The 20,903-nt window shown below is 54.5% G+C and overlaps 3 protein-coding genes and 1 non-coding gene across 4 annotated transcripts; 1 reads left to right on the top strand and 3 right to left on the bottom strand.

Moving 5' to 3' along the window:
* Positions 1-798: 798 nt before the first annotated feature.
* Positions 799-885, bottom strand: TRNAS-GGA (transfer RNA serine (anticodon GGA)). The gene has a single exon. It is a non-coding gene; the product is annotated as a tRNA-Ser (tRNA).
* Positions 886-3,545: 2,660 nt separating this feature from the next.
* On the top strand, positions 3,546-5,139 carry LOC117851770 (putrescine hydroxycinnamoyltransferase 1). Its single transcript, XM_034733669.1, has one exon. The coding sequence runs from the start codon at positions 3,634-3,636 to the stop codon at positions 4,990-4,992; it is 1,359 nt and encodes a 452-aa protein (XP_034589560.1). The 5' UTR covers positions 3,546-3,633; the 3' UTR covers positions 4,993-5,139.
* Positions 5,140-17,831: 12,692 nt separating this feature from the next.
* LOC117851630 (pentatricopeptide repeat-containing protein At2g27800, mitochondrial) lies at positions 17,832-19,625 on the bottom strand. The gene has a single exon (XM_034733483.2). The coding sequence runs from the start codon at positions 19,623-19,625 to the stop codon at positions 18,309-18,311; it is 1,317 nt and encodes a 438-aa protein (XP_034589374.1). The 3' UTR covers positions 17,832-18,308.
* Positions 19,626-19,851: 226 nt separating this feature from the next.
* LOC117851631 (uncharacterized) lies at positions 19,852-20,452 on the bottom strand. Its single transcript, XM_034733484.2, has one exon. The coding sequence runs from the start codon at positions 20,323-20,325 to the stop codon at positions 19,972-19,974; it is 354 nt and encodes a 117-aa protein (XP_034589375.1). The 5' UTR covers positions 20,326-20,452; the 3' UTR covers positions 19,852-19,971.
* Positions 20,453-20,903: the final 451 nt, after the last annotated feature.

The following is a 20,903-nucleotide window of genomic DNA, read 5'->3' as shown; positions in this document are numbered from 1 at the left end:
CACAAATAGAACGTAGTCCAACTTGTTGGTCTTGATGCTAGAAAACTTGAAGATTTGTGGTCGAATCCCCTCACGCACCCTTTTATTCAGGCCGTCTGCTGCTGCGGTTGGTTTTAGGCGGGTTCACGTGGTGAAACCTTTTATTTATGCTGTCTGCGGCTGTGGTTGGTTTTAGGCAGGTTCACGTAGTTTTTCACCGGTTGATTGGTTCAGGAAGGTTTTTTTGAATTTTTTTCTCGGTTTTGTTTCTTGTGCACCCGGTTATTTAGGCTGTCTGCGGCTGCGGTTGGTTTGAGGCGCGTTCAAGTAGCTTTTCGCTCGGTTGGGCTGGTTCGGGAAGGTTTTTTCTAGTTTTTTTTTTCACGATTTTGTTTCTTGTGCGCCCGGTTCATGTGGTTTTTTTCCGGTTCTCACTGACGGATGAAAATTTGGGGTAGAAGTTTTACTTGCTTCAATATTAGGTAAAGATAAATCACTTACAAATTTGGTATTTTCCCTCGATTTTGTATCTTGTGGCGACTTGAACTTAACGGGAAAAAAAGGAGAGGTTCATAGATTTTTTTCCTTCCCCTTTCCCCGAACTAAATCGACCTAAGGCTCTTAATTCGTATTTTCCCGTTCACCTAGCAGAAATAGATTAACCCTAGGATCCTTTTTTGTTTTTTGTCATTTCCTCGATTTTCCATACCACAGTAATTTGCTATAGAGAATTTCTATTAAATAAAGATATTATTGCTAGAATAAATTGTTATTTAATTTGATACATTGTGATCGCTAACATTGATGAATTAAGAGAAACGGAAAGAGAGGGATTCGAACCCTCGGTAAACAAAAGTCTACATAGCAGTTCCAATGCTACGCCTTGAACCGCTCGGCCATCTGTCCTCCATAATCTTATTATGGAAAATAAACTGAGTGAATAGCAAGTTTTCGTATTCCTGCAGTATAGGTACAGCCACAACGACTGGGGGATTCCGTGGCTCTATGGGAAAAATTCCTTTTCATCTAAGTGGAAGGATCCAGTATTTTTTTACTAGGAATTCCGCTCCCTCAAAAAGTTTTTTTTGGGGGGAAACCAAAATAAAAAGAGAATGGAAGAATTCTTCTTATTCCATAAGAAAATAAAGGAACCCTAGAATTCTATTCGCATAAGGAATCTAAATATAAAAAAGGGCATGGGGCAATTAATGACTTTGAAAACGCGAAATAGCTGATGAGAGAAGTTGTTGTAAGATTGAAAAAGGGACTTCGCGAAGAAATATCAAGACTTCCTAATTATCATACATTTTTCTTATGGTACATCTTACTACATACACTTCGTATATCTTATGCTACCTACATACACTAAAGTAAAAGCCATTGATTCTATCGAGAATTAGATTGAATAGGCTGATCAAAAATCAATTTTGGGATTGTGGATAGGGCCTCCTCACTCTTTCATCTTTCCATGAAGAGGGGGCCATGGAATACACTATTGTAGTAGTTGAAATGGCAGATTACCCGCTACATTACAATATCTCGCTCCTTGTACGGGAGCAACCCTACCGCGAACGGCATATTTTAATAATTTATGATGATCTCTCCAAACAGGCACAAGCTTATCGCCAAATGTCCCTTCTATTAAGAAGACCCCCTGGTTGGTTTTAGGCGGGTTCACGCAGTTTTTCACCGGTTTGTTTTTTTCCCTCGGTTGGGTCGGTTTAGGAAGGTTTTTTCTAGGTTTTTTTTCTCGGTTTTGTTTCTTGTGCGCTTGGTTATTTAGACCATCTACGGCTGCGGTTGGTTTTAGGCGTGTTCACACAGTTTTTCGATCGGGTGGGCTGGTTTGGGAAGGTTTTTCTGGTTTTTTCTTGGTTTTGTTTCTTGTGCGCCCGGTTCATGTGGTTTTTTTCGGTTCTTGCTGACGGATGAAAATTTGGGGCAGAAGCTTTACTTGCTTTAATATTAGGTAAAGATAAATCACTTACAAATTTAGTTTTTTTTCTCGATTTTGTATCTTGTGCACCCGATTCATGTGGTTTTTTTTCCTATTCTTGCTAACGGACAAAAATTTAGGGTGGAAGCTTTACTTGCTTTAATATTAGGCTCGCTTACAAATCATATTCTTATTTAGATTGTAAAACCTAACCACCCATATTCTTCTAATCTCACCATCTTCGTCTACGCCATTTTTCTAAAATTATAGATACAACCCAAACATTCCCCAACCAACCACGTTATGATCGGCTTTAGTTATAACAACTTCAGCGAATTGAAGCCACTCTTGATAGGTTATAGATCCTCATGTGCACGATGACAAACTGAGCACAAGTCTGACCATGGCATCATAGGATAACAACAAATTTCAACATCCTCTCTTAATCTAACATATTATTCTTCTCTAGATTTAAATTGCGCTTGAATTCTTCAAACTTTCCTTTAGAATAGCTTTGGTAAATCCATCTGCTACTTCATCTTTGAAAGGAATAAATCAAACTTACAATTGTTTCTTAACTACATGCTCACTAACAAAATGAAAGTCAATCTCTATGTGATTTGATCTTGTATTAAACAATGGATCAAGGACAAATAAGTTTACCCATCAATTAGCAAACCACAAACAAAGTCATTGTTCTAGATAAATCCCAAGTTCGGCGAGCAATGACTCCAACAATATTCTTAGTGTTTGATCTGGAGATGGTGGCTTGTTTTCTAGCACTCCAAGAACTAAATTGGGTACCAAAGATACAACAAAGCCACTTGATGATCTTCTTAGTCAACACACTCCCTACATAGTCAATATATAAAAAGGCACTAAACAAAGTAGATTTTGATCTTCATTTTTTTACCAACATTATACGTAAGCTTGACATATCTAAGAATTCTCTTAAGAAACGACAAATGAGCAATAGTGGAAGCATGCAAGAACCACAAACCTTGTTAACTAAGAAGGCTAGATCGGGGCGAGTTAGAGTAGGATATATAAGTGCACCTACCACACTCCTGTTCCTTATACTATCATTAGAACTCAACAATTCTCGTCCATACCTCTGAGATTTTTTCAACAGCTGAAAGAAATGTCAAGATCATATTTCTCTTGGGGCATTAAATATCCATCATCCTTTTATTTCTCTTTACTTCAATGCAAAAGACATGAAGTAGATCTTCCAAGTTTTGCAAGGCAAAGCATGCATATTTATATCTAAAGTAATGCTTTATTAGGCTCTTTAAAAGTACCAATAACAATTATATCATCAACATAAATTAGCATGAAGATTGTGACTTACCCTTTTATTATAAGTAAATAAGGGTGTATTAGTGTTTGATGGCCACATTATCTACTTTTGTCAAAGGAAGTATGTAGATGGGGAACCGATTGAAAAGTGCAGTGATAGAAAATTAGTGAGAGAGCACGGCGCATATTTTCATCAATACACCCTCGTCACATGCACGACGATCGCAGTGCCGAAGGCCGATGGCCTCATGCACGTGCTTCACACATCCAAATACACGTGATGGTGACAGGCTAACCAGAGATAGAGAATACGAAATAAATCGATCGGCATCAATCATGGAGAGTAAGTAAGCAGCAAATTAAACTTAGCCTCTCTACCCAGTGCCCACCGCGCAGCTTCGATTCTTCCTCGGAGAGAAATGGCAGTGGAGGTCGTTGAGTCCTGCATGGTGAAGCCCAGCGAGGCGACGCCCAAGCACGGGCTGTGGCTCTCCAACCTCGACCACCTGATGCCCAGGAGCCACATGACCATGGTCTTCTTCTACCGGCCTAGCCATGGCTCGGCGTCCTCCTCACCGCACGTCCTGAAGGCCGCCCTGTCCAAGGCGCTCGTCCCCTTCTACCCCCTCGCTGGCCGGCTCGCGGCGGACGGCACCGGCCGCCCGGAAATCAGCTGCACCGGCGACGGGGCGCTCCTCGTCATTGCCCGCTCGGACGCCAGGCTCGATGAGATGGGCGACCTTGCCCCGTCGGACGAGCTGCGGCGGACGCTTGTCCCGCCGGCCGACGGCGGCGGCGGCGACCACGCCGGCGTCCTGGCCATGTTCCAGGTGACGTTCTTTAGCTGCGGCGCGGTGTGCCTTGGGACGGCCATCTACCGTGCGGCGGCGGACGGCCGCGCCTTTGGCAACTTCTTGCGTGCGTGGGCTGCCATGGCGAGGGGCGTCGGCGAGGCCGAGGCCGCCGTGCCACGCCCGTGGCTCGACCGCACGCTGCTTCGTGCGCGCTCCCCTCCATCCGTGCGCTTCGACCACGCCGTGGCCGTGACCTCTCGGCGAGACGTCGCCGGCGGGTCCAACCCGAAGGTCCCGTTCGACACCGCCATCCTCCCCATCTCCAGAGACCATGTTGACGCGCTCAAGGCCGGCGCCGGCACAACCGCCGGCGGCGGGAAGAAGGTATCCACGTTCAACGCGGTGGTCGCCCACGTTTGGGGATGCGCTTGCAAGTCGTCGTCGCGCGGCGCCGCCGACGGAACGGAGGACGACACCCGGGTGTACATGACCGCCGACGCCCGGTCCCGCGTCCGCCCACCGCTCCCGGATGGCTACCTCGGCAACGCCGTCGTCCGCTCGCTGGCGGTGGCCAAGATGGGCGACATCGCCTCGGGCTCGCTCGCCACCGCCGCCGCCAGGGTCTCCCACGCCACCGCCCGGTTGAGCGACGAGTTCGTACGGTCGCTGGTGGACTACCTGGAACAAGCGACGAGCGGCGCGGCGGCGGAGTGGCCGGACCTGTGGATCGTCAGCTGGCTGGGTCTGCCGTTCTCCGAACTGGACTTCGGCTGGGGCCGGCCGGCGTTCGTTGGCCCGGCGACCATCACGCTCGGCGGCCGCGTGTACCTCGTCCCCGGCCCGGACGGCGGCGGAGTTGATGTTGTTGTTGCCATGGAGCCTGGGAGACTGGCCAGGTTCAAGGTGCTGTTCTATGAGGGCCTCAAACGTTGCGCTCTCATACATGTTCCAGATAGGCGTGTGGCCAAACCCTCAAAACTTTAGCGTTCAGATATGCATGCGCAGCTTTGTTCGAGAAAGGTTCTTGCCGATCTTTCAAAAAGAAAAGGGTACTTGTCATAGCATGATAACAACATCATGTAGTTCTTGCTGGTTCAGTTCATTGCAAAGAAATCCATACCATTGTCGCCAGATAGCACGGTACATATGTCCTTCGCACAGCCATCACCAATTCACAACAATTTAAAAGCTCACGTCATATAACAGAAATAACATGATAATATAACAGAGCCATTACTATTCCAGATCCATGATGAAACAGTGCGACAAAGCATCACCACAATTCCTACAGCAACGTACCCAACTACACACGGAGTCACGGACCATCATCCAATTGCTGCTGCCGCTACTGGTTCAACCAGATAAACTGAGCTACATCTACAGCACCACCGAACTACCAATTCAGCATATTGGGATAAAATCTTTGCTCCAATCCTCCAGAGGAGAAAAGATACTTGCACATAAAGTAGCAATTGCGTGCTCCAAGTCCAAGGCCGCTATTTTTTTTCTGCAATTCGTGCATTGATCCTGCAACCAACATAGGGTCATCCTCTGTTGCCTTCTTATGTTCTTCGGTTGCCTTCTTCAGTTGATTCCCTAGGTATGGGACAATCATCTTGTATATTTCATTTCCTGAACTTACATATACACTAATCCTTAAAAATGCTTTAAATTGGGTCGTCAATAGAGGCTCGCACTCCGACATCCCCAATACTGCGGCATCTGTTGCCTTCTTAAGTTTTTCAACGATGCTTTGTGCTTTCTGAATTTCAAGCTTTAACGAATCATTTGCAGTACTAAGCAGGTCGTCTAGAACTGAAATGGCAGAAATTCCGATGAGGATTTATCTACTTACTCATACTAATGGAACTAACTTCGGAAATCAGATTTTATACCTCCTATTCTCTTGGTGGCGTCAGCATAATTTTGTTCGATGTCTCCAAAATTGTGTTTAAGGGCAGTGAGCTCTTCCTCTTTCTTTTGCAGTGATTCATTCACAGTACTAAGCTGGTCCTCTAAAACTAAAAAAGTAGAATGCCTAATATAAGAATGTTATACATTAAAACAGTACTAGTAAAATGTTCACCATGATTAGATCTTATACCTCTGATCCTCTTCCTGGAACCAGCGTAATTTTGATTGGTCACTCCAAAACTGTGTTTGAGGGCAGTGAGCTCTTCCTCTTTCTTTCGCAATGATTCATTTGCAGGACTAAGCTGTTCTTCTAAAACAAGAAAATTAGAATGTCTAACAATAGAATTTATTTAATCATTTATGAGAACAAAACTAACATGAGAGATTATATTTATACCACCAATCCTCTTGTTGGCATCATAGTTCCGTTCAATCACTTCAAAACTGTGTTGGAGGGTGGTGAGCTCTGCCTCTTTCCTTATCAGTGATTCATTTGCATCCCTAAGATGCTCTTCTAAAACTAGAAAGGTAGAATATCTAAAGTGAGAATCTATCTATTTATTCATGCAAATGAATCTAACATGAGTGTTTTGATTTCATACCTCCGATCCTCTTGTTGGCATCAGCATAATTTTGTTCCATCACTTCAAAATTGTGTTGGAGGGCAGAGAGCTCTTCTTCTTTCTTTCTCAGTGATTCATTTGCATTACTAAGATGTTCTAAAACTAGAAAAGTATAATTTTTAAATGAGAACTTATTCCCAGAACCCACTTTGTATGGGAGCTTTCAATGTATACCCTTTTTTGTTTATTCCTGCAAATAGAACTAAACTAACATGGGCTATTAAATTTCATACCTCCGATTCTCCTGTTTACATCAGCATAATTTTGTTCCATCATTCTGAAATTACGTTGGAGTTCAGCAATATTTTCATCCTTCTTTCTCAAATCTCTATAACGTGAAAAGAAAATGACTTAGAATACTAGCCATAGCAGATTGAAATAAGGAGAAACATAGAGAAAGGATTACTCTTTCATCCTCTCCACTTCAGATGCATGAAAGACATTATTGTTCAACATTCCCTGAAACTGTGATCCTTCCCCCGGCTGAAGCAAATTCGAGGGATATGTTGGCAGAACATGATGAATGGGTTGCTGAGTTTGTGGCACCACAGTAGAAGATTCTTGTGGCATGACGACAAGAGCTGTTTCTTCAGCTTCTTTACATTCCAAATCTTTTGTGCTCTCTGGTCCTGTGGCACCATGATCTAAAACTGGATTCATAGATGCATCAGAGATACGACAGCCCATCATAGATGCATATATGCAATAATAGAAGTCAGATCACACCTTCCGCAAGTATTTATTAAGTGAGTCTTTGTTCCTCTCAAAAGGTTGAAAACCAGAACCTGAGGATGCATGCATAAAGGCATTATTGTTCAATGTCCCATGCAACTGCAACCCTTCCCCTGCTTGAAACAAATTTGGAGGATATGTTGTTGCAACAGAGTGGGGTTTATGAGGCTGTGGCGCGACAAGAGAAGCTTGTTGTGGCACACCAGCTTCTTCAACTGTGTCTGGGAGTTCGTTAAGATCAAATGGCATCCTTCCACAAGATAAGGATAAAATATCAGTAATACACATTAAGAATAAGGTTTTCAAGGGTGCTTGGATATAAGGGAACAAAAGGAAGGTGGAGCGTAAGTATATCGCATATGCTGCAAATGCTAGTATAGCTTCTTAATAGAGTAAGATGCAATAAATAATCGATGCCAAATAAACAATGACAAATGTGAAACAAAAGGTAAGGTTCATTGTTTATATGGAACTAATTCTTTACGGCATCTGTATCGTTACTTATTCTTACATTTGTAATTATAAAATTACTACAAACATTTACTGATTATATACGTAGGTAAGATATTTATCATTTGTCATACGTAGCACACAATAAGTTCATTGTTTACGGGAAAAAAAGATTTCATGTGGACTTTGGTACGATTAGAACTGCTTTGCAGTGGAGCACAAACTTTGGTTTGTTATTCATTCCCAGTCCTTCCCAGACAAAATGATTTTCCTATTGAACACAACGTACAGAATGAAGGGGATAAAGACTTAAAGAGGGTAAATCCGTGCATGTATAATCAGGTGCATCACCAAGGCTACTACATGCTAAAGGCTAGCTAAACGAAAGTTGAAGTTCAAATCTTATCCCTAAACATGACGAAAGTTACGCAAACTGAATTAAGAGCTACTAAAAACTGACGGACATGTGCTGGGCATATCCGGCAACATGCGCCCAATGCCGGTCGGGATCAGGCACAATCTGAGCTAGGCGCTTCACCTTGACGCGTCTTGAGTCAGCTGGTGGAGTGGGAGAGCAGCGCTGGCAGACCCGAGGGGAGGGGATTAGGTTTTGGGTTGGCGTCTGCCTCCGCCGGTTTGGTTGGGAGAGAGCATTGATGGAGTGATCATGCCACCTAGGGCTTGTTTGGTAGCTCGGACGGAGGTTGGGCTAGGCTCAATTAGTGCAACCAGCTGTGTTCGATAGCCTGGTCAGCCTCCTGGGTCAGGCCCGCGCGATCAAAAGAGGCTCCCCAGCTTGCACCACGTGAAACGTCAAAATCGGTCGTTCCACGCGGTGCGGTGACCCCTGGTGTCGTTGTCAAGATTAGCGGATCAAGACTACGACTAGTAAATTTCTTTTATGTGCGGCTTCGGATGGTGGTGTGAGAGGACACGGGGTTAGACTGGTTCAGGCAAGGAAAGCCCTACGTCCAGTATGAGGAGCTGCTCGTGTTAGTCACGCGTGGTCTGTAGTAGGGGTTACAAACGAGCGAGAGAGGGAGCTGGTTCCAAGTCTCTTGGGTGTGCACTGATCTCGAGATGAGAGTGTGTGGGTTCTGTTCGCTTGAGAGTCCTCGTGGTCTCAGGCCCCCTGGTTCTCCTTTTATAGCGCAAGGAGAGCTCAAGGGTGACAGGTGAGCCAGGTGTGAGGAGAAGTAAAAGAGATAAGCTAGGTAAAGTAAAATACAAGGAGAAGGACCAAGTCCCCGGGTCGCCGCCTCCTGCTCCGGCCTTCGGCTCCTGTCAGCGCAACCACCGGAGGAGGGCGGCTGCCGCCGGATCCTGTCGCCGGTCCTCCGGGCGACCGTCGCCGCCGGGCATGATGATGGTGTCCGGTCGTGGCAACTGTGCATGTTGGGGGAGACGGCTGACCCCTGTTATCCTGCTTACGTCCCGTGGAACACGGACGTCGCGTCCCTGTTGCCGGATACGCTGGGCGCGAGAACGGGCAGCGCTCCCTCCTGTGCCGGGCGGCGCATGCTATGAGTGCCCTATGGTGAATCAGGGGAGCCGCGGCCACTGTAGCCTGCGCGGTCGTGGCTACAGTGTTCCGCCCGGGTACTTGTGGTGGGTCACGTCGAGGGGCGCGGGCGCCTTTCTGTGTGCCGGAGCCGCTGCGCATTTATGGCAAGATCGGTGAGGGGCCCACGAGATCCGCGCCCTCGTCTACCGGTCTGCGCCCGAGGCGAACCCTTGTCTTGTGGGCCCGGATGAGTCCGACCCCCTATGCCTAGGGTCGGGCAAGACGGAGCCTTGCGGCGAGGGGTCGGGCGCACCCGACCCTGGGACCGTGGGTCGGGCGAGGTGGAGTTTCGCCATCGAGGGGTCAGGCGCGTCCGTCCCCGTGGCCCTAGGTCGGGCGAGACGGAGTGGGATGCTCCTTGCCCATGCCGGGTCGGCGGTGATCGTCATTACCGCAGGTGGGCCTGGGTCTCCATGATTGTTGTTTTAAGGGGCATCAGGAGGTTGTTAATATTTCCCCCCAACAGTAGCCCCCGAGCCTGTGGTGGAGCGAGGATGCTCCTCCAGAGGCTGTTTTCATCGTCCGTCGGGGATCTCTGCTCGCTCTGCAAGCTGCAGTTGATCAGGGATAGGGAGTGTTGTTTGTTCGGCTTGGTCGGGGAGTTTGATCAGGCGGGGCGTCCTGTGGATGACTTGGCACGGGAGGATTCCTTATTGTTTCGCAGGGCACTTCCGCCTCGAGACCTCAAATCGCGACCACACGCGTGGTTATTGGTTGCGATGCTCGCCCCCGAGCCCCTGCGCGTTGCAGGAGATCGGTCGGGAGGCTAGATCGACTTTTGATCGCTACCCCTTAAGCGTCCGTTCGCTGAGATGGAGGGGTTGAGCCGTGCCACGCTATCCTCGCTGGACGAACCGTGGTGCTCGTTGAGCTGCGAACGGGTAGATTTGAGTGGGGTCCTGGTCCCTGTTCGGGGGGGTCCGACTCGGGCCAAGTTGGTGGCCTACCCCATATTCCGACCGGCCAGTTCATATAGTTCCCGGGTCCGTTCGATAGGATCTGGGGGCTTGTTGCCTTTCTTCGGGGAAAACCCATGAACTTTGGTGCCGGTCCGGACTCGAATGTGAGGTTGGGACGCCCTAGGCTGTCGCTTGCCCGGGTGATGGCCGCTAGCGGACCCGTCTCTTCTCACCCCTCGCTCGGGGGAGTCCTGGTGCGGCTGTCAAACCCGTGGTGGGCCAGCCTTTGAACCCCTGGACCGTAATGGGCCGTAGGGGCGTTTTCAGCCCCGTATCCCTTTTTTACCTATTGGCGGGCCCTGGACCGGACGTGGTGGAGGTTGCGCGCGTGCGTTCTCCGGGAGGCGAAGTGGAGGAAGGTGCCAGCCCACGAAGCGAAGGAGGCGGAGATGTTTTCCTACATAGATCGTGCGCATGGATTCCAAGAAAGGCGGGCATGACGGGGCGTACCTGGCGCTACATTAACTGCGATAAGACTGTCCCTTTCGCTTCCCACACGCCCGCCTATAAGACAGGAGGTCTGCCTCGCCGGTTCCGTCCGCAACTGCTCCTAAATCTTTTCGGCTTCTCGCGCGTCCTCTGCCTTCCTTCGCGCTGTTTGCCTTCCTCCGCCTAGCGCAGCAGCTTCCCTCACCCTCCGCCGTCGAGCTTTCCACCCCTTAGCGATGGAGTCCTGGACGCGCTCGAACTTCAGGACCTCGCGCGCCGACGGCCTCATGAGGAAGGGCATCCTCTGTGAGAGGACCGAGAGGGACGAATGGCGGTTCCCCGGGAGTGAAGATGTGCTGAGTCCGAGAGGCGGCTACGTCGTCTCATTCGCGCACTTCCACGAGAGGGGGTTCGCGTCCCCGCTGAGCCACTTCTTTCGTGGGTTGCTACACTACTACGGGCTCGAGCTGCAGCATCTCAATCCTAATGGGATCCAACACATCGCGGTGTTCGTCTGCTGTGCGAGGGGTTCCTGGGTATCGAGCCCAACTTCTCGCTCTGGAAGTACTTCTTCGCGGTCAGCCTGTACCAGAGGACCGAGAGGAAGGGGAGCCAGTAGCGGGCGACCCCAGTGTCGATAGGGTGCGCCGCCATCCATCTCCGCCAGAACCGCGCCAAGGAATATATGGCGATGAAGACCGCGGCGTCCCACAAGGGGTGGCATCAACAGTGGTTCTACGTGAAGAACTACTCTAATTCCCCCCTGCCGGCGTTCACCGGCCGCGTCATCGAAGCGGCACCGGAGCTATGGTCGTACGGTCCGGTGGAGAAGAAGAAGAAGCGGATCGCCGGTCTGCTTCAGGCCATCGAGCACCTAAAGGGAAAAGGCCTGACCGGGGCCGGAGTTATCGGGGCGTACCACGCTCGGAGGGTGGCGCCGCTGATGCTCCGGGTTCGCTCGCTTGCCGACATGGTTCCCGACGCGTCGACCGAGGGCACCGTCCTTGCGATGGGCGCGCTTGCCGACACCGAGATTCGGCAGCGAGTTCAGGAGGCGCTGGACGACAAGGACGCCGATTACCCGTGCCCGGTCATCCTCCGATGCGCCCGGAGGAGAATTTTGTCGAGCTGGTGAGGACTTCGCGCTCTCGTTCTTTTTTCCTGCATTTCTTGTTTCGTCGCTCTAACGCGGAGTTCTCATGTCTGCAGGGCCACATTACCAAGGTCGTGGACTCGCGCCCGCCGGTGCTAGAGGATGCTGAGCAGCGGTAGCAGAACCGCCTCTTCGCCGAGAAGCAGAAGAGGCGCAAGGACAAAAGAGACGACGAGGAAGAAGAAGAAGGCTGCCAAGGAGCTCCAACGGCGGCGGCGGGGCAAGGTCATGTCGGACGACGACAACGATGACGATGAGGAGGAGGAAGACGAGGAGGAGGAGGAGTACATTCTGGCCTCCCGGCCGGGCGCGCTCGTCATCTGGGAGCAGCACCCCCAACCGGCCGTGGGGGACAAGCCGAGCGGACCGCCTGCCCAGGACCCGACCCCGCAGGGCTCTGGGACCGCGCCCCAGGGGTCAGCGTGGGTCGCGCCTCGGGAGTCGACGGAACCGACCCCCGACCCTCTGCCCGCGCCACGCGAGCAGAGGAGTAGCGACAAGCGGCCGCTGCTAGACGCCCCCAGGATCGGTGTCAAGCTCGAAGGCGAAACGTGCCCGTCGTCCTCGCGCTGAGGGGGTGTAAGTGGAAATTCCTCACGCATCTCATTCCTTCCCCGGCATCGAGCCGTTTTTGATGATGTTGTTGTTGTTTCACAGCGCCGCCCCTCGGGACTTCGTCCCGCCACTGGCGCCGAAGAAGGCGCTGTGGGTGTCGTCTACCTCCGCGGGGCGAGCCGCGACCCCGCCGGCGGAGAGCGGCGGTGTCGTCGGGGAGACCACGGGGTCTATCGCGGAGGATGCCGGAGGAAAGGTGCCGCAGTCGGGCACGGGGCAGGGCCCGACCCTTGTTCCGCCTTCTGCCTCCGTGGCCAACCCTGCGGGACAAGGTGTTGCCCCTGGGGTTCCTCCGGCCAGCGAGGTGATAGACCTCGACGACGAGGTGGAGGAGGAGCCTGCGGGGGTGGCGTCGACCGCGAAGGGGGCTTCGACGGCGACGGTGGAGATGGCAGCGGCGGATAAGGGGGCAGTTGCCCCAGTGGCCGCGACGGGCACAGCGGCGGCGGCGGAGGAGGGAAAGTCTGCCCCGCGGCCGTGACGGGGGCAGCGGCGGTGGTAGAGGCGGGGACACCCGCCTCAGTGGTTGCGACGGGGACGGCGGCGGTGGTGGAGGCGGGGTCGCCAGCTCCGGCGGTCGCGACGGAGGCGGGGACGCTTGCCCCAGCGGCCGCGGCGGAGGTCGCAGCGGCGGCGGGAACGGGAACGTCCGCTCCAGCAGCCGCGACGGAGACGGTGGCGGCGACGACGGCTGCGGTGATGACGACGAAGATAGCGGCGCGTGCGCTGGGGTCGTCGACGGGGTCGTCGACGTCAGGGGCGGTGACGCCTGCTGCGACGTCGGGGACGGCGGCACCAGGGTTGGCCAGAACGGCCTCCGCCCTTGCCCCGGTTGGACTCGACCCCAATGTGTGGGGTGGGCCGACCCTGCGCTGGAGGTCCCGCGAGGACCCGCAGAGGCCCCTCTTCGTGCTGGACGATGTCGAGGAGGAGGGTAAGTAGCGGGCGGTGCAGGGCGGGCTTGCGAATGTCCGCGCTGCCTTGTCTTCCGCGATGAGGGAGCTGGACGGTGTTGTCGTCCCCGGTAGCCAGGTACGCGCTCTCCTTGATGGTTATTTTCCTCCCATTTCTCCGTCTCTCTTCGGCGGTTCTTGAACGTAAATTGTTTTGCAGGCCCTCCAGGAGTGTAGCCGGGGGAAGTCCGAGTTCCTCCGGCACAAACGGGGGCTCTGGGATCGCTTCTCCGCGGAGAGGCAGCAGACCGGGGAGCTGATCGGGAAGCTCACCGCCGCCCAGCAGATCATCGCCGACCTACGCACGCGCGAGCAGGCGGCGCGGGAGGACGCGCGGCGGGTGGAGGATAAGTTCCAGGCCATCGTCGAGAAGGCCCGTCACGACACTGAGGAGCTCGCACGGCTGAAGGGGGACTATGAGGCCCTTCAGAAAACCGTCGAGCGTATTCGGCGCGAGCGGCAGAAGGCTTGGCAGGAGCGGAACTCCGAGGCGATCCGGAAGGCTGAGGCCAAGAAGATGGTGGCCGACCTTGGGACGGAGGTCAGTCAGCTCCACGTGCAAGTGTAGGGGCTTCAGACCGCCGTGACCCAGGGGCTTGACCGGGAGCGTCAGCTGAAGGCTCAATCCGAGGGTAAGGCTTTTCTGTTTCCTTTGTTTTTGCGGTGTTGTGATGGTTTCTGACTTGGCGGACTTTTGTGGACGGGCCTCGCAGACGAACTCGCCTAGCTGAGGGAGATCCTCGATGCGGAGCGCGCCGAGCACGGCAACTTGCGGGACGCGGTCCGCGTTGTTTGCGATGGCCTCGGCATGGTCCAGGGGGAAGGGACGAGCTCATTGGCAGCTCGTGTCCTTGGGGCGTACCGGCGGGCCCGCGAGATTGCTTGGGAGGCGCTCCACGTCGGCGTGAGGTGGGCCTTCGGCGTCTTCGGCTCCCACTACTCCGGCATTAACTTCGCCGGGATGAGCGGGGGGTACGCCTCCGGCTACTCCGAGGCTGAGCTGGATGAGATCGACGCGTCGGTGCTCGACCCAGCGGAGGCCCTGGCGAAGCTGCTGGAGGATGAGGCCGTCCCGCCGGAGGACCCGCAGACAAGTTAGCTGTATCGGGCTTAGATGCCCTAGAACGTGTAAATATGTTAGACCACTTTGAACTTGCTTTTGTGATGGCCGCAGAGGCCTTTTCTATAATTTGTCGAAAAAAGTTTTTCGATCCTCTTTTTGTTTTTTGGGTTTGGAAAGTTTAGAGTGCGGGTCGGGCGCGTCGGTAAGCGCTGATGAGCGAAGGCACCGTAGCCGCTGGGGCGTAGGTTTTTCGCGGTCCTATCAGTCTTGCCTGAGCGTCGTTTGCGCACTCTCTCCTTTTCATGCCCAAACGTTTAGGAAGAGGGTCGGTTCGGAAAAATGGTGTTTTGAGAAGACGTCATGTGACTTGGGCCGGAGCCCCTGATAGCCCCCGAGGGATATGTGACCCTGAGGCAGAGCCAGGGTTGGATATTCCTAAGCTCGGGTCGAGACTCGAACAAGATCAACTCAAAACTCCCCTTTTCCGTGAATTAAACGGTTACAGAAGTATGTATGTACAAACTTGGAAACAATAACTAAGGGTAGAAGCGTCTTAGCTGCTCTATGTTCCAAGAGTTGGTGAAGATCTTCCCATCGGGGGTCGCCAACTTGTATGTGCCTGGCCGCAGTACTTGTGTGACGATGAAGGGACCTTCCCATGGAGGGGTCAGCTTGTGCCGACCTCTGTTGTCCTAGATGAGGTGAAGCACCAGGTCGCCGACATTGAAGGCTCGGCCTCGTACCTTGCGGCTGTGGTATCATCGTAAGGCCTGCTGATACTTGGCCGAGTGCAACAGGGCCACATCGCGCGCCTCGTCGAGCTGGTCTTGCGCGTCCTCGAGCGATGCCTGGTTCCCTTGTTCATCGTACGCCTTGACCCTCGGCGACCCGTACTCCAGGTCGGTAGGGAGGATTGCCTCGGACCCATAGACCATGAAGAACGGGGTGAAGCCAGTTGCCCTACTGGGGGTCATCCTCAGACTCCATAGGACCGTTGGGAGCTCCTCGACCCACCGGCCGCCAAACTTTTTGAGGCAGTCGAAGATCCGTGGCTTGAGACCCTAGATTATCATGCCCTTGGCCCACTCAACCTGCCCGTTCGTGCGGGGATGCGCCACGGCCGACCAGTCCACTCGGATGTGGTGGTCATCGCAGAATTGGAGGAACTTCTTCCCGGTGAACTGCGTGCCATTGTCCGTGATGATGGAGGGAGGCTGCCGCCGGATCCTGTCGCCGATCCTCCGGGCAACCGTCGCCGTCGGGCATGATGATGGTGTCTGGTCGTGGCAACTGTGCACGTTGGGGGAGACGGCTGACCCCTGTTGTCCTGCTTACGTCCCATGGAACACGGACGTCGCGTCCCTGTCGCCGGATATGTTGGGCGCGAGAACGGGCGGCGCTCCCTCCTGTGCCGGGCGGCGCTTGCTATGAGTGCCCTATGGCGAATCAGGGGGAGCTGCGGCCACTGTAGCCTGCACGGTCGTGACTACAGTGTTCCGCCTGGGTACTTGTGGCGGGTCACGTCGAGGGGCGCGGGCGCCTTTCTGCGTGTCAGAGCCGCTGCGCATTTATGGCAAGATCGGTGAGGGGCCCACGAGATCCGCGCCCTCGTCTGCCGGTCTGCGCCCGAGGCGGACCCTTATCTTGTGGACCCGGATGAGTCCGACCCCCTACGCCCAGGGTCGGGTGAGGCGGAGCCTTGGGGCGAGGGATCGGGCGCACCCGACCCTGGGACCGTGGGTCGGGCGAGGCGGAGTTTCGCCATCGAGGGGTCGGGCGCGTCCGACCCCGAGGCCTTGGGTCAGGCGAGACGGAGTGGGATGCTCCTTGCCCATGGCGGGTCGGCGGTGATCGTCATTACCGCAGGTGGGCCTGGGCCTCCATGATTGTTGTTTTAAGGGGCATCAGGAGGTCATTAATATTTCGCCCCAACACCTGGTGTTTTCTCGTCACGCACCAAAACACACTCACCCTCCTCTGTTCTTTGCCGGTTCCCCTTCGCCCGCGTCGACTGGCAGGCCATGGCGGGGAGCAGCTATGGGAGGGAGGAGAGAGCAAAGGCGAGTCCGCGACTGCCGAAGCGGTGGAGTAGGGCAGCATCTGCATCTCCCCGATGTTGGTGGCGGCGCCATGCTCATAGGTTGTCTCTGTCTTGTCCCATGCTCGGCGCCTCTTCTCTGTTCCTATCGCCGGCCCACCCACCATGCCCACCATTGAGCGCACGTGAGCACCTCCGTCGTGCGGGGCTGGGTCGACGAGCGGTAGCACCACGACGATGGGGAAGCTAGGCGGGCCCCACAGGAGCCGGCGGCCATCGCCGCCACGACCAGAGGGGAGGAAGGCACAGGGAGGAGGTGCCCGCGGCTCCATCCCAACGGCAGGTGCCCGCAGCCTCATCCCCCCAAGCAGTACTCCACCTCCACTATGGCAATCTCCAACGAGGGATGCAGCCAAGCGGCGGCGGCGAGGGCAAGGGCAAGCAGCCGAGCTCCCGCAGCGAGCTTGCCGAACTACAGCGGCGCCAAGGCGAAGCTACGGTGGCGCTCCAGCGCGTGCGGGAGGAGGCATGGTGGAAGGAGGGCGCGGCGCGCGGTGACCGGAGGCGTGGCGACTTGTGCGGGAGGAGGCGTTGTGGAAGGAGGGCGCGGCAAGGCGTGGAGGAGGCGCGGCAGTGCGTGCTGGGAGGAGGAAGACTGTGGTAACTCTACCACTTCCTCAATGTAAGGTAAGCCCATTTTGTTGTGCAGCCAACCAAACAAACTCCCAGCCCAACTAACATCATGTAGTGCAGATTTGCTAATCAATATCTCTACACTCTATGTGCCTAGCCTGTCCGACTCGAGCCTGACTCGTGAGCCTGGCTGAGAGGCCGCAGGCTGCCAAACGCGCTCCTAGGTATGCAAGCGGGGCCGGCTCGGCCTCGCGCTCGTCGGCTCGTGTGGGCTCATACGGCGGCCCGCAAACAGTGCGCGGGCTTTTGCGGTGTCCCACGTAACGCCGCGGCGAGCGTGCATGCCGCGTAGTGGGAGTGGCTGACAAAATCCACGAGACACTCAGACACACATCCACGAGTACAATTGTGATCAGCTAGCTAAACGAGTACACATACAATCCAAGTCACATACAATCGTGCCACACTCTGCCACCGCCGTAATAAAGATTGTGTGGCAAATGGTGGCTAGCAACTAAACATCCCTAAGAAGACGACGTTGCCGTTACCCCACGGAGCTAGAGTGCCTCGCCAGGTCCAAGGAGCCGTTCTACGAGAGATGAACGTTCCAAAGTCTAACGAAATGTCGCTGCGTTACCAGTGGCGCGACCCACCAAAAAAAAACAGCTACAGAATCTGTATTTTAAACACCAGAAACTAGATAACTATAGCTCCAGCATATAAACATGATTTCTTCCAATGGTACACTTCAAATCAATTCAGATGTAAGACACTGCAATCGTTATGTAGCTGTTGGTGCCATATGATACCTGGAACAACTTTTTTCTGAACGGACGTACAAGATTCAAATGTTGTCACTGACAGGAAAATTGGTCAGCTATTATCATGACAGTATCCACAACTTATAGAAATCATCCCCACAGTAGTAGCATCCCTACTGTGCAAGAGTTTTGATCGCACATTTCCCATGAGGTATTCTGCTGATCTTCTCTTTGCCTTGGCCTTGCATCAATTGTGCTACTGTAGTGGTAGCGTTAATGTGAGTTGGGGTGACTCTGCATCTATTCACCGTGAATGCTTGAAGCAGAGGTATGTAGTCAGTCTTCTCAACCAGAACCAGCCATGCATATGATTCATTGATTCTGGATGAGCATTATCACCACAACACATCATTTCAATCATCAGAACCCTTGTCATGGACAGTTCGGTTGTCCTTATGAGGCTGGGAAATCCAATGCAACCCATCAAGCAATTCTGAGTACATCCTCTGGTCCAATGGCCCTCGCTTCCTCCCTTTCAGTTCCTCCAGCACCTCAAACGCCTGCTCAGTTTGCCCAGCCCGGCACATCTCCTCCAGCAGTGTCCTGTATGTGATCATATCCGGCTTCCTCTTGCAATCCAACATATCCAGCAGCACCCGCCTCGATTCCTCGAACCTCCATTCCAATGCCAACGCCGACACAGCGATCATGTACACGCCTCCGGATGGCACAAATTCCTTCTCCCTCATCTCTGCAAAATACACCATGCCCTTGTCTGTCCAGCCCTTCTGAAACATGGCCTTGACAATGTACCCATAGGTGAACTCGTTTGGCTCGCAGCCATACAGCGGCATTTCACGGAACACCTTGAGCGCGTCGTCCACCTCCACGCACCGCGCGTAGGCCTTGATGATGAGGTTGAGCAGGAAGGTGTCCGGGACAACGCCGGAGGCCTTCATCTGGCGGGAGAGGGACCGGACGGCGTGGAGGTAGACCATCGACGCCGGCGGGCGGCGCACGCGGCGCACGACGGCGCTGAGGAGGAGCGTGTAGGTCTCGACGTCGGGGCGGCATCCGGCGGCCGCGGGCATGGCGCGCATCTTGTTGAACATGTCGAAGGCGAGCGGGAACAGGCTGCGGCGGTCGCAGCAGAAGCGGAGGCAGGCGTTGAAGAGGCGGAGGTCGGGCGCGCAGGCCCCCGCGAAGACGTCGTGGACGAGCGCCTCCGCGGCGGCGGGGCGGCGGCCGGACGAGGCCGCCTTGATCGCGGCGAAGTAGGATTCGGGCGCGTGGCGGAACCCCGGGCGCAGCCCGGCCCAGCGGAAGAGCGCGAGCGCGAGGTCCGGGTCAGGCTCGGCGGAGATGGCCGCGGCGAGGTCGGACGCGGTGAAGCCCGGGCGGAGGCGCGTGACCCACGTCGCGAACTGCTCGTCCGGCGGAGCTCGGACGGGGGACCACTCTGGGGTGGGGGTTTCGGGGTCCGGATGGGGAGGGGATGGGGAGGTGGTGGTGAGGCGGCGGGGGTGGAGCAGACGGAGGTGGCGCGGGAGGCGGCGGGCGGCGGCGGCGAGCAGCGCCATGGTGCGGTGGGCTCCGCCCGTTCCAGTTCCACTGGACTTCAAGAGGCTCGCAAGCCACGCGGGCCGAGGCTTACAGGGCTTTGTGCATGCGCAGCCATCCATGGAGCAAGGAGGCCCGGCAACTCGCAAAGCGGGCCGTCTCTGGACCATGATATGAGCCGAGCTCAGAACAAACTATCCAGTCGTCATGCCTCATGACGCGCACTCGTTTTCCGATAGGATTCCTGTTGATGTCAAGGCCACAAGCTATCGAACCCGAAGCAATAAAGTTCATCCACAAAATTTATTCAGATCCAAAATTTGCAGAGTAGGTGCAAGCAAAATCAGGGTTTTCCTTTTCAATTTGCACCAAAGTGTCAGAGAAATGTACGCGAAATCAAGCAAAAGAAACAACTTTTCCCATTGTTCGAATTGTCGTTACATCGATCTTGAGGTTAGAGATCAGTAGACTCTGCTGGCGTACAGCAAACGGAACCGAATAGATCGGAGCCGGCCGTCACACCATGGAAACGCCGTCCGGGACCCGGGCGTCGCTGTCCTCGCGCGCCTTCCTCTCGCGGCGCCTGCGGCGGACCAGTGCGAGGACGAGCGCGGCGGCCGCGATGCCCACGAGGTCCGCCGCAGCATCCTTGGGCGAGGCGCCGGCGGATCCGAAGAGGCCGGCCTCGTCCAAGGCCTCCTTGACGGCGCCGGCCGCGAGCGAGGCCGCGGACCCGACGGCCGCGGCGCGGCGGCGGAGCCCGGGGCGGGAGCTGCGGGCGGCCAGCGCGGCGGCGAGCAGGGAGATGAGGAGGCAGGCTAGGGCGTGCTGCAGCTTGTCGGGGGCCATCCACGCGTCGCCCAACTCCATTACTCCCGGCCGCCGCCCCGCCGCCGCCGGGTCGGTTGGGATTTCGGGGGATGTCTGTTACTGTTAGTTAACGGACGCGCTGAGGACGAGGCCGAGTACTTCTCGGCGTTTGTTTGGTTAACGGCGGGACGGAGACGGACGGCGATCTTTGGTGGGTTGGTGGCGAGGAAGGAAAAGCGGCCGAAGGAGACACGTGATACAATTTGGTTCCAATTCTTTTTGCGAGATTTTGCTTCCCATTTCGGCATCATCGATTTCTTGACGGCGAAGTATCTGACGCGCAAAGGTCAAGCAGTGCACAACATGTGCAGGTGCAAGCCGGTTAGCACAGCTGCACAGTGAACGCGGCGGCAGGCCGGGGAGTAGGCAGGCAACGGCGGCGCGAGAGTGGCCGGCCGGCGATGCCGCAATGGCATGGCGCTGACGCTCCTGGACAGTGCAAGCGAGCCCAGGATAACGCAGGCAAGACGCCATCTTCTGCATCGGTGCCTCCTTTCTTACGGCACAAATTGTTTAAGGTTTGATTGGTTTCTTCTCGAGTCGTTTCTCCGACGTTGGTCCATGCAGGTTTCTCTTCA

Source organism: Setaria viridis, chromosome 4 (assembly GCF_005286985.2).
Source record: "Setaria viridis chromosome 4, Setaria_viridis_v4.0, whole genome shotgun sequence".
Lineage (NCBI taxonomy): Eukaryota > Viridiplantae > Streptophyta > Magnoliopsida > Poales > Poaceae > Setaria > Setaria viridis.
Note: the sequence above shows the minus strand (reverse complement) of the source record. Positions and strands in the feature narration are given on the sequence as shown.

Bases quoted from the DNA above. Each gene is read 5' to 3' on its own strand.
- LOC117851631 (XM_034733484.2), bottom strand. From the start codon at position 20,325: ATGGAGTTGGGCGACGCGTGGATGGCCCCCGACAAGCTGCAGCACGCC.
- LOC117851630 (XM_034733483.2), bottom strand. From the start codon at position 19,625: ATGGTCCAGAGACGGCCCGCTTTGCGAGTTGCCGGGCCTCCTTGCTCC.
- LOC117851770 (XM_034733669.1), top strand. From the start codon at position 3,634: ATGGCAGTGGAGGTCGTTGAGTCCTGCATGGTGAAGCCCAGCGAGGCG.